Source organism: Cherax quadricarinatus, chromosome 12 (assembly GCF_038502225.1).
Source record: "Cherax quadricarinatus isolate ZL_2023a chromosome 12, ASM3850222v1, whole genome shotgun sequence".
In the NCBI taxonomy this organism is placed as follows: domain Eukaryota; kingdom Metazoa; phylum Arthropoda; class Malacostraca; order Decapoda; family Parastacidae; genus Cherax; species Cherax quadricarinatus.
The window spans coordinates 8,468,303-8,484,137 of record NC_091303.1 but is presented as its reverse complement, the minus strand read 5'-3'; the positions used below and the strand labels follow the sequence as shown (position 1 = coordinate 8,484,137).

The 15,835-nt window shown below is 39.1% G+C and overlaps 1 protein-coding gene across 9 annotated transcripts in view; it reads right to left on the bottom strand.

Moving 5' to 3' along the window:
* Window positions 1–15,835, bottom strand: part of Ziz (dedicator of cytokinesis protein Ziz) — a 165,901-nt gene that overhangs the window by 90,538 nt on the left and 59,528 nt on the right. For 7 of the 9 annotated variants that reach the window (XM_070084220.1, XM_070084222.1, XM_070084223.1 and 4 more), the window contains exons 21-23: window positions 14,711–14,868; window positions 13,879–14,160; window positions 7,881–8,066 (exon numbers count right to left, since the gene is read on the bottom strand). In XM_070084220.1, the coding sequence (XP_069940321.1) occupies window positions 7,881–8,066; window positions 13,879–14,160; window positions 14,711–14,868 (626 nt within the window). The remainder of the gene's footprint in view (window positions 1–7,880; window positions 8,067–13,878; window positions 14,161–14,710; window positions 14,869–15,835) is intronic. The other 2 variants (XM_070084224.1, XM_070084226.1) reach the window with 1 other exon arrangement.

The window sequence follows — 15,835 nt, the reverse complement described above, 5'->3', positions numbered from 1 at the left end:
TGCAAGTACAGTGGACCCCCGCTTAACGATCACCTCCAAATGCGACCAATTATGTAAGTGTATTTATGTAAGTGCGTTTGTATGTATATGTTTGGGGGTCTGAAATGGACTAATCTACTTCACAATATTCCTTATGGGAAAAAATTCGGTCAGTACTGGCACCTGAACATACTACTGGAATGAAAAAAGTTCGTTAACCGGGGGTCCACTGTATATGGAATAGGTGGTAAGTTACTAAATGCTGTAAAGAGTTTTTATGAGGATAGCGAGGCTCAGGTTAGGGTGTGTAGAAGAGAGGGAGACTACTTCCTAGTAAAAGTAGGTCTTAGACAGGGATGTGTAATGTCACCATGGTTATTTAACCCTTTCAGGGTCAAGAGGCCCTCTCCAAAACTCGTTCTCAGGGTCGAAAATTTTTCAGAAAAAAAAATTATTTTTTCTTATGAAAAGATAGAGAATCTTTTCCAGATCATAATGACACTAAAAGTTTGAAATTTGATGGAAAACGTATGGAATTATGCTCTCACAAATAAGCGGTCTCGATGATGTTTACGCATCGGCGATTTCGCCCACTTTGAGCCCTATTTTCGGCCAATTCCAGTGTACTAGTCGACAAAAATCATAACTACAGTGGTCCCTCGTTTATCGTAATTAATCCGTTCCTGGAAGTGGTACTATTATCAAAATTTACGATTTTCGAATCAATTTTCCCCATAAGATATAATGTAAATACATGTACAATTAATCTGTTCCTGACACCCAGAAGTACTAAAACAAAAAATTTTTTTACATGAAATATAGATGTCGCACATAAACAATACAATGGGACATGATGAATGAAACATTAACAGCATAACACTTACCTTTACTGGCGATTCTTCTTAGAGTATGGAAGATTGGAGGAGAGAGATTGGATTATTTACAGTTTGGAAGGGGAATCCCCTTCCATCAACACGTCAGGTACCAAGTGCTTTTCTGGGATTACTTCTCTGTTTCTTAATGCCACTAGGACCACCTTGAGAGTCACTGGAGTCCTGTCTAGCAAAATAACTGTCCAGAGAGCTCTGTTTCTGGCGTCTCTTTAACACCTTCCTAAAAGAGGCCAAGACCTTGTCATTGTACATGTTGCCAACATGGCTTGCAACAGCCTTGTCAGGGTGATGTTTCTCCATAAATCTTTCCATCTTACCCCACATTTCAAAAATCTCCTTAATTTCTCAAGAAGGCACCTTCATCCATCTCTCTTCCTCCTTCTCTGCAGCAAGATTCTGAGCTGTGATCTGTTGCTCTTCCTGCTGAAGCTCTTGCAGCTCCTCAGTGGTGAGCTCTTCGTTGTGGTCTTCTACCAACTCTTCCACATCCACCAAACTCACATCCAACCCCATGGAACTCCCCAGTGCCACAATAGATTTAACAAATGACACAGGCTCATCAGGGTCAGCCCCAAACCCTTCAAAATCCCTCTTGTGGACACAATCTGGCCACAATTTTCTCCAAGCAGAGTTCAAAGTCCTGGTAGTCACTCCCTCACAAGCCTTACCTATATGGCTTATGCAATGGAGAATGCTGAAGTGTTCTCTCCAAAAATCTCTTAGGGTCAAGTGAGTGTCTAAGGTCACATTAAAGCACCTTTGAAACATTGCTTTCGTGTAGAGTTTTTTAAAGTTTGCAATGACTTCCTGGTCCATGGACTGGAGGAGAGGAGCGGTATTCGGGGGCAAGAACTTTACTGTGATGAACCCAAACTCCTCTAAAATTAGGTCATCAAAGTTTGGAGGATGAGCAGGTGCATTGTCCATTACTAGGAGGCACTTGAGATCTAATTTCTTTTCCAGGAGGTAATTCTTCACACTAGGGCCAAACACTTCATTGAACCACTCGACGAAAATTTCCCTCGTGACCCATGCCTTACTATTAGATTTCCAAAACACACACAATTTACTCTTCATAACATTGTTTTTCCTGAACACTCTGGGATTTTCAGAATATTACACTAGTAACAGCTTCACTCTGAAATCCCCATTAGCATTAGCACAGAACATGAGCGTCAGCCTGTCTTTCATAGGCTTGTGTCCTGGCAGTGCCTTTTCCTCCTGAGTAATGTAGGTCCTCTTTGGCATTTTCTTCCAAAAGAGGCCTGTTTCATCACAATTGAACACTTGTTCAGGTTTCAGTCCTTCAGCCTCTATGTACTCCTTGAATTCATGCACATATTTTTCAGCCGCTTTGTGGTCCGAACTGGCAGCCTCACCATGCCTTACCACACTGTGTATCCCACTACGGTTCTTAAATCTCTCAAACCAACCTTTGCTGGCCTTAAATTCACTCACATCACCACTAGTTGAAGGCAATTTCTTTACCAGATCATCGTGCAACTGCCTAGCCTTTTCCTGCTAATTGTTTCTCGTTTATCCACACCAATAATAACTTCTCAACCTCTTCGAGTACTGGTGATCTCATTTTTGTCAGCATATTTACCCCCTTTGCAACAACAGTGTCCCTGAGTTCCTTTTTCTTGGCCACGATGGAAGCTATGGTTGTATGGGGGTTTGTTATACATCCTGGCCAGTTCGGCCATACGTACGCCACTTTCATATTGTTCAATGATATTTTTCCTAAAATCAATCGTATTTCTCACCTTCTTTACCAAAGGCTTGGCAATAGGAGCTTTCTTTGGAGCCATGGTAGCTTATTTAGTAGTTGCAAGCACTAAAATGGAGATGTCATGTCTGAGGGCAATGTGTGGTGTGAATATAATGCAGAGAATTCGTAGTTTGGAAGTTAGGAGGAGGTGCGGGATTACCAAAACTGTTGTCCAGAGGGCTGAGGAAGGGTTGTTGAGGTGGTTCGGACATGTAGAGAGAATGGAGCGAAACAGAATGACTTCAAGAGTGTATCAGTCTGTTGTGGAAGGAAGGCGGGGTAGGGGTCGGCCTAGGAAGGGTTGGAGGGAGGGGGTAAAGGAGGTTTTGTGTGCGAGGGGCTTGGACTTCCAGCAGGCATGCGTGAGCGTGTTTGATAGGAGTGAATGGAGACAAATGGTTTTTAATACTTGACGTGCTGTTGGAGTGTGAGCAAAGTAACATTTATGAAGGGATTCAGGGAAACCGGCAGGCCGGACTTGAGTCCTGGAGATGGGAAGTACAGTGCCTGCACTCTGAAGGAGGGGTGTTAATGTTGCAGTTTAAAAACTGTAGTGTAAAGCACCCTTCTGGCAAGACAGTGATGGAGTGAATGATGGTGAAAGTTTTTCTTTTTCGGGCCACCCTGCCTTGGTGGGAATCGGCCGGTGTGATAATAAAAAAAATAAAAAGCACTAAAATGAATGGATTATGAAATATTTCGTATGAGCAAGTGAGGGGACCGTCGCTCACTGGTAAACAATGCCACACTGGCTGGGAAGAGAGGCCAGGGCGGCTCAGAGCATGAGTACACATCCCGGACGAATGACTATTTGCAAGTCAATCTAAGATTAGTGAACCAATGTTTTTACGAAAATATCGTTAGGATTTCCGAAAATTACAACTATCGAGCCCTACGATTATCGAGGGACCACTGTATTTTGCTAGAACTACAATTTTTGTATCGAATGAGTACAAGAAACCACCCATTTACCGATTTCAACTATCCAATAAAGCTGTCAAAAATTAGCAATTTTGCCAATTTCACACAAATTTCAAAAGATGCCAATTTCCAAATAGGGTCCAGAATAGACAAGACAGGCATTCCTGGCACTAAAATAACATTTCCTCCGTTCATTAGTCACTTCCCCAGGCCCCTCTCACATTTCTTTTGCTTTCCACTCTGAATTTTTATTCTCACAAAAAAATAGAAGATTTACTGTTATGCAGACTACTGCATTAGTGTAGAAATGGTATAAATAATATCAGCTCACTTGTGAAAGAATATTAGACTCACCAGTTGATGTGTATTGGACATGTGGCATGATTTGTTTACTTTTGAACTATGGCAAAAATTGAACATTTCTGCTACTTTGAGCTCAATTTCAAGGTACTTTTCATTGTGAAACCAATCAAAATCATCTCAATTTCTGTAATATATCATCCATTCTATAAAATGAGACCAGGAAACTAGAATACAACCATAAACATCATACGAAAATACAGAGCAAAGTCGCTGTTTTAAACCAAAAACACGGTCAAAGTTTTTTTTCTCATTACGCACTGTGTGCTGCAGGATTTTTTTTATACTGTGCACAGTGACCACATAGACCTATTCTTTCATATTTAGGCATACCAGCTTTCTCTCGCTAAATTTGAAGGCGCTAGAATTTAGGCGAACTAGTAAGTCAATAACCTTGGTGCGTAAGCAATACTAGTACGTCGGAAACCCTGAAAGAGTTAATATATTTATAGATGGGGTTGTAAAAGAAGTAGATGCTAGGGTGGTCAGGAGAGGGGTGGGATTAAATTATGGGGAATCAAATACAAAATGGGAATTGGCACAGTTGCTTTTTGCTGATGATACTGTGCTTATGGGAGATTCTAAAGAAAAATTGCAAAGGTTAGTGGATGAGTTTGGGAGTGTGTATAAAGGTAGAAAGCTGAAAGTGAACATAGAAAAGAGTAAGGTGATGAGGGTATCAAATGATTTAGATAAAGAAAAATTGGTTATCAAATTGGGGAGGAGGAGTATGGAAGAAGTAAATGTTTTCAGATACTTGGGAGTTGACGTGTCGGCAAATGGATTTATGAAGGATGAGGTTAATCATAGAACTGATGAGGGAAAAAAGGTGAGTGGTGCACTGAGGTATATGTGGAGACAAAAAATGTTATCTATGGAGGCAAAGAAGGGAATGTATGAAAGCATAGTACCAACACTCTTATATGGGTGTGAAGCTTGGGTTGTGAATGCAGCAGCAAGGAGGCGGTTGGAGGCAGTGGAGATGTCCAGTCTAAGGGCAATGTGTGGTGTAAATATTATGCAGAAAATTCGGATTGTGGAAATTAGGAGAAGGTGTGAAGTTAATAAAAGTGTTAGTCAGAGGGCTGAAGAGGGGCTGTTGAGGTGGTTTGGTCATTTAGAGAGAATGGATCAAAGTAGAATGACATGGAGAGCATTTAAATCTGTAGGGGAAGGAAGGCAGGGTAGGGGTCATCCTCGAAAAGGTTGGAAGGAAGAGGTAAGGGAGGTTTTGTAGGCGAGGGGCTTGGACTTCCAGCAGGCATGCATGAGTGTGTTTGATAGGAGTAAATGGAGACGAATGGTATTTGGGACCTGACGATCTGTTGGAGTGTGAGCAAGTTAATATTTAGTGAAGGGATTCAGGGAAACCAGTTATTTTTATATAGCCGGACTTGAGTCCTGGAAATGGGAAGTACAATGCCTGCACTCTAAAGGAGGGGTTTTGAGATATTAGCAGTTTGGAGGGATATGTTGTGTATCTTTATACATATATGCTTCTAAACTGTTGTGTTCTGAGATCTGCAAAAACAGTGATTATGTATGAGTGAGGTGAAAGTGTTGAATGATGATGAAATTATTTTCCTTTTGGGGATTTTCTTTCTTTTTGGGTCACCCTGCCTCGATGGGAGATGGCCGACTTGTTAAAAAAAAAAAAAAAGTTGGGTGAGTATGCCAAGAAAAGTGCATGGTAGCGTTATTATTGAAAGATTGCAGATGAGCAAGGAGGCTTTAGAGTGGGTAGGGGATGTTTAGATCAAGTGTTTACACTGAAGCATATATGTGAACAGTATTTAGATAAAGGTAGGGAAATTGTCATTGCATTTATGGATTTAGAAAAGGCATAATTGTAGATGGGGTTGTAAAAGAAGTAAATGCTAGGGTGTTGGGGAGAGGGGTGGGAATAAATTATGGAGAAACAAATGCAAAATGGGAGTTGACACAGTTCCTTTTTGCTGATGATACTGTGCTTATGGAAGATTCTAAAGAAAAGTTGCAAAGGTTAGTGGACGAGTTTGGGAGGGTGTGTAAAGGTAGAAAGTTGAAAGTGAACATAGATAAGAGTAAGGTGATGAGGGTATCAAATGATTTAGATAAAGAAAAATTGGATATCATATTGGAGAGAGGGAGTATGGAAGACGTGAATGTTTTCAGATATATGGGAGTTGATGTGTCAGTGGATGGGTTTATGAAGGATGAGGTTAACCACAAAACTGATGAAGGAAAAAAGGTGAGTGGTGCATTGAGGTATATGTGGAGACAAAAAAACATTATCTATGGAGGCAAAGAAGGGAATGTATGAAAGTATGGTGGTACCAACACTCTTATATGGGTGTGAAGCTTGGGTTGTAAATGCTGCAGCGAGGAGGAGGTTGAGCAGTGAAGATGTCCTGTCTAAGGGCAATGTGTGGTGTTAATATTATGCAGAAAATTCGGAGTGTGGAAATTAGGAGAAGGTGTGGAGTTAATAAAAGTATTAGTCTGAGGCTGAAGAGGGGCTGTTGAAGTGGTTTGGTCACTTAGAGAGAATGGATCAAAGTAGAATGACATGGAGAGAGTATAAATTTGTAGGGAAAGGAATGCGGGATAGGGGTCGTCCTCAAAAATGTTGGAGGGAGGGGGTAAAGAACGTTTTAAGGGCAGGGGGCTTGGGCTTCAAGCAAGTGTGTGTGAGCGTGTTAGATAGGAGTGAATGGAGACGAGTGGTTTTTGGGACCTGATGAGTGTGAGCAGGGTAATATTTAGTGAAGGGATTCAGGGAAACCGGTTATTTTTATATAACCGGAATTGAGTACTGGAAATAGGAAGTACAATGCCTGCACTTTAAAGGAGGGTTTTGGGATATTGGCAGTTTGGAGAGATATGTTACATATCTTTATATATGCTTCTAAACTGCTGTATCTGGGCACCTCTGCAAAAACAGTGATTATGTATGAGTGAGGTGAAAGTATTGAATGATGATAAAAGTATTTTCTTTTTAGGGATTTTCTTTCTTTTTGGGTCACCCTGCCTCGGTGGGAGACAGCTGACTTGTTGAAAAAAAAAAAAATAGAAATAAGCAATATGAGAAACAAATATATACAGATATAAGTTCTAACCTGTGAATTTTAACAAAGTAAGGCCTTATACTATGGCCAAACACAGCTTACAAAGTGTGGAGAGAAACCTCACATGTTGACCATAAAACACACAAAAGAGATTGGTTGAATATTTCGACCTCAAAATGGTGTCCCCCTCAACAGATACAAGGAATGTGTAGGAAACATATTATATAGGGAGAGTGGGGTCAGGTGAGGAAAGCACTGGTTTGGCAATAGTTATTAAATATGTGAAACAAAATGTGAAGTAGCATCAACGAAGGGCCAAACTAAGTTAGACAGATACATGAGTGGCTGTACGTTAGTAGGATCTGCCAGAGCCCATATCCCAACTGAAGTACTCCTTTATTTAAAGTTTCAGATACATTCTTGGAATTTGGATAATGAGATTGATTTAAGTTAGATTTTGAAATGTTATAAGACAAGTGGTTATGATGGTCAGGTGTCCTGTCACTGGATGTCATCTCTTGATCAGACGTTTACTTCACAAAGATTAAAAGTCTGGTAATGATAGTCATGTGTCATGGTCACTGGAGTGGAAATTTCAAAAGGTTGTTAACCTATTTTTGTTGGTTGAGTGGTGGTAAAAGTTTTTGTTGGTTGAGTGCTGGTACAAGTTTTCTGTAATACAAATTTTAATGTTGCATCTGGTTTCCACTGTCTTTCTGATAGATTGAAGGTTGCTGTGAATTCAATCAATACTGACTCACATACTTTTGCTTTCATTTAGCAGCTAGTTGTGTGTGGCATTTGCCTCTTGGCAATTTATAGTGTGGATCTCTGGACAACTGGAAAATTATCATAGATATTATAACTAACTTGACTGAAATATTGCATTAACTTAGTGGTACTACTTACTGAAAGAGTGTGAAGAAGTGACCCAGTGCCTCATTACTGAGTGTTGCCCACCAAGATACCAAATGTGCTTCAGGAACATGCTTGAGTGTATGCAGGAAACACAGAAGGAGATCACGTACTTCTCCAGGGCACAGTTTGTCATACCTTACAGGCCCACTCTCCCCAGCAAATGCTACACTCAAATTCCTGAAAGGTAAATAGAGAGTTATTTGACTTTTTAACACACGGCCATCTCCCAGTGAGGTTGGGTGACACAAAAGAGGAAACACATTCTTCTTCTTCTTTCAACAAACTGGCCATATCCCACCGAGGCGAGGTGGCCCAAAAGACAAAATGAAAATTTAAATCTAGTAATATATATAGGAGAAGGGGTTACTAGCCCCTTACTCCCAGCATTTTAGTTGCCTCTTATGACATGCATGGCTTATGGAGGAAGTATTCTGTTCCACCTCCCCACAGAGATAAGAGGAAATAAACGAGAACAATAACTAAGAAAATAAAAGAAAACCCAGAGGGGTGTGTATATATAGTGGAACCTCTACTTGCGAGTTTAATCCGTTCCATGACCTTGTTCGCAACTGGATTTGCTCGTTTGCAGAGTCAATTTTCCTCATTTAAATTAACTGAAATGCAATTAATCCGTTCCAGTGGAATTCTGTACTTCAATAATTTCGCTAATATCAACTCCACGGCTTATTTATCTATCTCACTTCATCTAATATGACATAATAAACAATATAAATAACATACAAACCTGATACATACACTCTAAAATTAATAAAATATATCATTCATGTAGTGGTATGGGCGGTGTCGGCGGTGGACGAGTTTGTCTGGAGACCAGGCAAAATACTTCATGAATAATTTAGCTAATATCATCTTTACGGCTTATTTATCTATCACAGTTCATCTAATATGACATAACAAACAATATAAATAACATAGAAATATGATATATACTCTAGAATGAATAAAATATGTCATTCATGTAGTGGTATGGGCGGTGTCAGCAGTGGACGAGAGTTTGTCTGGAGACCGGGCAAAATACTTCATGAATAATTTCACTAATATCATCTATACGGCTTATTTATATATCACAGTTCATCTAATATGGCCCAACAAACAATAAAAATAACATAGAAACATGATATATACTCAAGAATGAATAAAATATGTCATTATTATACGTATTATTATTATACATATTATTATTATTATTATTACAGTATTATTATTATTATATAAATAATTTGTAATTTTTATTCACACAAAAAATATAAGCTTTACTGTTATTCCTTATTGCAATAATTGTATGAATAATGTCAACCCATTCACGACTGCATATTGGAATGGACTCTGAAAAAGCCAAGCAATAGACCATTTCTCCTAGGTTGAGCTCTATTTCAAGGTACTTTTTGTCGTGAAAGCAATTAAAATCATATCTATTTCTGTAATATATCTTTCATTCTATCAAATGAGACCAAACAAACAAGAATACAACCATAAAATCCATTCAAAATTACCGCTAAGGAGTGGCTAATTGCTGAGAAGTGAACTCCATTATTTATGCTTACATTTCTTTCATTTTCCATCATACATTGCCCAAGTTTCAATAAGATAGTCCAACAAACAAATGAGATACAATTCCCAAGATCAAGAGCAAGAGCCCCTCACGAGTGTCATGGAACCTGCCTTGAGGTCTGCTCACTTGTGGAAATTTTGCTCATGTATGGAAGCAAAAAATCGACTCATCGACTGCTCGTATTTGGAAAAACTTGCACGTGGACACGCTCATAAGTAGAGGTCCCACTGTATATGCTTGTACATGCAAGTGTAATGTGACCAAAGTGTAAGTAGAAGTAGCAAGACGTAATCTGAAATCTTGCATATTTATGAGACAGAAAAAAGGACACCAGCAATCCTACCATCATATAAAACAATTACAGGCTTTCATTTTACACTCACTTGGCAGAACAGTAGTATCTCCCTGGGCAGGTGATGTTTAACATGCTACTACCAAGCGGAAACACATTCATCATCAATTATTCAACAGTTGTTATGGTGAAAGTGTGTAGACATCACAATTCAAACGACCCTCCAGAGTGCAAGAACTGTACTTTCCATCTGTAGGATTCAAGTCTGGCTAATCAGAATCCCTGCATAAATCATGTATAAATATACCTTCAAGACATCATTCATGAATATAAAAAACAAGAATTTTCTTTAAAAAAAAAAAGTTGACTAAAATGTACACTATATTGAAATTCAGATTAAAAAACAATTAGCCAATGAAAAATTCTTATAAAACTGCCTTTTAGATGCTAAAAGATGCATATCTGCATAATACACCATTAAGCAGTCCAACTGAAATATGCCATGCCTACTGTCTACCGTAATGATGTGGTGGAGTGCAAGCACTAGGTGTGGCCTGAGTGACTTAGTCCAGTTGCAAACAAGAAACACTACAGTTAAGGAAGGTTGAAATCCCGGGTCTCTCATGGTTCGTGATTAAATTTTTTTTTTTCTGCTGTGTGACCCTCAGTCGGAGTCATAGTACTTACCCAGTTATTGTTACAGGATTTTAGACTCTGCTTCAGATCCAGTCACACCATAAATTCTACCATACCAGTGTGTGATCTGGCTAACAGTCCCTTCTCACACATCCACTAATTCTGGAAGTCTGGCATCATCATCAGTCCCTATTACAGATATGCACTGGAGTGTGAGACACTTATCATTTTTTGGTGAGATGAAGTCAATAATCTTTCTAGGAGTCTAGATTACTCCAGATCCAGTCAAACCCCAAATTCTACTGTACCAAAGCATCTGATCTGGCTGACAATCCCTCTTCACTCATCCACTAAATATGCCTTCATCAGTCCCTAATACAGACATGTGAAGGAAATATGAAGAGAGAGATATCAGAAATCTCACATTTTTGCTGGTGTTGAAGCTAGAGCCGACAGCTGAATTCAAATATATTGGAGTGAAGGGGTGTGTATCACCCTGCCACCCACAAGTAATTGTTTCTATGTGAAAAGGAGCAGCAGATGAAAGAAGTCTTGCCCATATACCTGCATCACCTTGTTAGACCATCCCTCAATAGGTAAACATGGTCGAAACTCAAATTGTTCAAAAGTCAAAACAATATTTCCCATTGTAAATCCAATTAGTCCGTTCCAGACACCCAAAAACATTGAAAAAATATACATTTTTTAAAGAATAACTATAGTTTTACAAACACAAAGCAATTATAAATACATATAGTACTTAAATGACTAACAAAATACATAAATAAACATTTAAATATACATTTAAAATCATACCTTTACCAAAGACTCTTGTTGGCATATGGAAGACATGAGGGAGGGAGGGAGGGAGGACTTTATTATTGTTTGGAAGGGGAATCCCCTTCCATAAAGACTTTAGATAATAAGTCCTTATCCAGGGTTACTTCCCTTCTGTTTTTTAATGCCACTAGGACCAGCTTGAGAGTCACTGGACCTCTGTTGCTCAAAAAAAACTGTCCAGAGAGGTCTGTTTCTGGCATCTCTTTAGTATTTGTCTGAAATGGGACATGGTTTTGTCACTGAAAATGTTGCAAAGGTAGCTTGTTTCAGCTTGCTCGGGGTGATATTTCTCAGCAAAAGCTTGCACCCTACTCCACATTGCACAAATCTCCTTAATCTCTGAAGAAGGCACCTCCTTCCCTCCCTCTTCCTCCTCCTATGAAGCAAGTTCTTCAGCTGTGGTCTGTTGCTGTTCCAGATGAAGCTCTTGCAGCTCTTCAGTGGTTAGCTCTTCATTGTGGTCCTCCACCAACTCTTCCACATCCTGGCCACTCACATCCAACCCCAAGGAATTCCCCAGTGCCACAATACATTCCACAACAGGCATGGGGTCGACAGGGTCAGCCTCATACCCTTCAAAATCCTTCTGTTGGACACATTCTGGCCACAATTTTCTTCAAGCAGAGTTCAAAGTCCTGGAAGTTACTCCCTGCCAAGCCTTATCTATAAGGCTTATACAGCTGTAGTGATTCCTCCAGAATTTTCTTAGGGTCAATTCAGTGTCCGAGGTCACTTCAAAGCACCTTTGAAACAGTGCTTTCATGTAGAGTTTTTTGAAGTTTGAAATGACCTGCTGGTCCATGGGCTGGATGAGAGGAGTGATGTTAGGAGGCAAGAACTTCACTGTTATAAAACTGAAATCCATAGACAATTGGTCTACCAAGTTTGGAGGATAAGCAGTAACATTATCCAATACCAGGAGGCACTTGAGTGGCAATATATTTTCCTGGAGGTATTTTTTTCACACTCAGGCCAAACACTTCATACACTCTGTCAATGAAAATTTGCCTTGTGGCCCATGCCTTATTGTTAGCCCTCCACATCACACACAATCTACTCTTGACGACATTGTTTTTCTTGAACACACTGGGATTTTTAGTGACACACCAGTAAAGGCTTCACTTTGAAATCCCCACTAGCATTACCACAGAGCAAGAGAGTTAGCCTGTCTTTCATAGGCTTGTGTCCTGGCAGTGCCTTTTCCTCCTGCGTGATGTAGGTCCTCTTTGGCATTTTCTTCCAAAAGAGGCCTGTTTCGTTACAACTGAACACTTGTTGGGGGACAAATCCTTGAGCCTCTACATAGTCCTTGAATTCATGCACAAATTTTTCGGTTGCATGTTTGTCTGAACTTCCAGCCTTGCCATGCCTTGCAACACTGTATATACCACTATGCTTCTTGAAGTTGTCAAACCAGCCTCTGCTGGCCTTAAATTCACTAACAGCAGAACTTGTTCCATGCATTTTCTTTATGAGATCCAAGTGCAACTGTCTCGTCTTTCACAAATGATCGTCTCTGAAACACTATCTCCCGCTAACTGCTTATCATTGATCCACACCAACAACAACTTCTCAACCCTCTTCGATTGTCTGTGATCTATTTTTCGTTAGCATATCTACCCCTTTCACAACATCAGCTTCCTTGATTTCTTTTTTCTTCACCAGGATGGAACTGATGGCTGATTTGTTTTTGCCATACAACCTGGCAAGCTCCAGCACGCACATACCACTTTCGTATTTTTTGATAATCTCCTTCTTCAATTCTATCGTGTTTCTCACTTTCTTTACCACAGGGTAGGAAATAGAAAGTTTCTTGGGGCCCATGGTTAATTATGTAGCAGTCGCACTCAATCAACAAACAAAAAAATGGACTATTGTGAAATGTTTGGATGAATGCACAGGGTAACGTTCACTCAAAAGCAGAGCCAGACTGACTCACAATGCATGTGTGGGAGGCTTTGTGTGGGTGCGCGTAGGTGGACAGGCTGGGTACGACGGCCGAAACTCAAGTTACTGTTTGAAACTCAAGATAAAATTTAGCCGAAAAGTGACCGAAACTCAAAATGGCCAAAACTTGGGGGCGGCCGAAACTCGAGGTTCCACGGTATTTGGTCTTACCTATCAAAGCATGGGGATTCTCTGAATAATAATGAACATAGGCTTCTGATGTACTGGTGCAGTAAGCTGAATGGAAAGCAAGCCATCTTACAATCTTCCAGTTTTTTTTTCCATCTGTTTTGATACTGAAGTTCTATATAATTTCAGCACCAATATAGTAAATAACAGGATAACAACTTTTTTTTTCATTTATAAAATATTTCTCATTTCCACTCTTTATTATCACTCACTGTAGCATTACAAACTGAGTGAACAATCACCACAGAAGGCATGAGAATGTGTAATTATAGAGCAACATGTTTCCATACACTTTTTGTAGATGCTTGATAATGGTGTTAATGTACACTCAATATCCTCTTTCCAACTGTTTTGATACAGGTATTCTACATAATTTAAGTATCAGATGTAGTCTCAAGTGGAAAAGAATGGATGGTTTTCCTTCATTAACACAAGGAAACTGAAACAGAGTTATGATGCCTGAAAAAATATCAAATATTGTGTCAAGACTACAAGAATTGTATAAAACTTACCTGGAATGACACCTTCCCTCTTCAGCAGTGTCATCTTCTAATTCTTCCTCTAGTAGGTCAGAATTTGCAACAGATGGCACTTGATCCTCTGATTCTAGGCTTGAACTAGATCTACCATTGACTAGATTAGTATGGTGAGTCATTATTCCTCCTGGTCCAGCAATAAGTGCCAGGTATGAGGAATCCCCTCGGCCAGTGAAACCTGAGGCATCAGTACGGCTGGAACCTTTACGTGAGGGAGTGCTATAGGTACTCATGTCAATACTTCCTCCCCCTGATCTGCTGAAGAATGATCAATTATGTACTCAGGTGTTATGAATACAGGGGAATACATTTCTGGAAGTTTACTGTAGTTAATTTTAAAATAAAATTTATAAACATATTTTTCAAATAAACACTTTTAAAGAAAGGGTAACATATTTACCAAGTGAAATTAACTCATAAAGGAAAACACTCAATACTAAAGTAACTTGGATCACAAAAATATAAAATGATTCATGTAGGATAAAACCATTCTTTTACAATTGTCCACCAAAAATTACCAAATAAAAGTAAAAATTGAACACTTGAAAAAACTGATGGAATACATCAATCAGTATACATTTTCCCTCAAACAGAGAGTTCAGTTGCACTAACACCTTGCTTCAAGGAAGACCCACTTTATTCTTTTTTGCTGGTGAAAGTGATGAATGATGATGAAAGTTTTTTCTTTCTTTTTGGATTTTTCTTTCTTTTTGGGTCATCCTGCCTAGGTGAGAAATGGCTGACATGTTAAAAAAAAATGGATAAAAATGACATGCAATGTGTACAGAAGTCTCTTCAATATTCTAACCTTGCAATACGGGCTCTGGCACTTGCTCGAGGGTCAACTCTCCTCAGTGCTGAACCCGTAGAGCTGGATGGAACTGAAGGCCAGCTGAGTCGCTTCACATTCTCCAACAGAACCGAGACTATTGGAAAATATAAGCAGGCAATTCTTCCTTGCTGAGCCTGAAAAATAAAATATGAAACAATTTCCCTTTTATGTCTTTAGACTAACACTAACACCTAAGCATTTGCTGGGTATAAAGCTTTTTAGAAGGTACTACATGCAGAAGGGGAAGCGTTGGCTATATAGTCGGGAATAAGGAGGGAAGAAACAAAACAAAACAAAAATTCATAAGCTATCTTACATCTTTATTTGCTTATGAAAGTAAATTACAAATATGTTTATAGTTGAAATAACAGATGCAATCACCCAAAATACTAAGACATAAATTGCCCTGCTTTCCACATGAAAGTAACAAGGCGAGTCAAGCCATGTCACTGAAGTTAAAAACCATACAGACACAAAAACTTTTTTTGTAACAAACGAGGAAATTCATGGCAAAAATTGACAAGATTGTACCTGTAACACCATTTCAAATACATGCTGAACACAAAACACAATCAAACTACTTGGTACAAAAAAAGAGGAATGTGATGAGCCATTTCATTAAATACTGAGCTAAGGTAACACAATATTGTTACCATGAAGAAAACTAGAAGAAAATTATAAATTAGTTTACAAGTGCTTTTAAAATATAATACAGCCTCTCCTCACTTAGCAACGTACTCGTTTACCGACGACTCGAACTTACGACGGGCTCTTGACCAGTATTCATACCTAATTAATATATGTTACAGCTGATTTCCTCTATTCTGTTTATTACAATATACAGTACACTACTGTATAAACATTAAAAAAATACACCAGAAATGCTATAAATGGTGCAAAGGTAACATTAAAACAATATTAAAGATGGTCGACACAAACCCACTACCATTATAGTATACTCCTCACTTACCGACAAATTCATTTACCGACGAGGTCTTAGGAATGAAACTGGAATATTGCTACACTCTAAGAGGCCCATTAGGCAGCAAAAGTACAGATTTGGAGGATTTACAAAGAGCTCTTGCTGCCCATAGCAGTTCA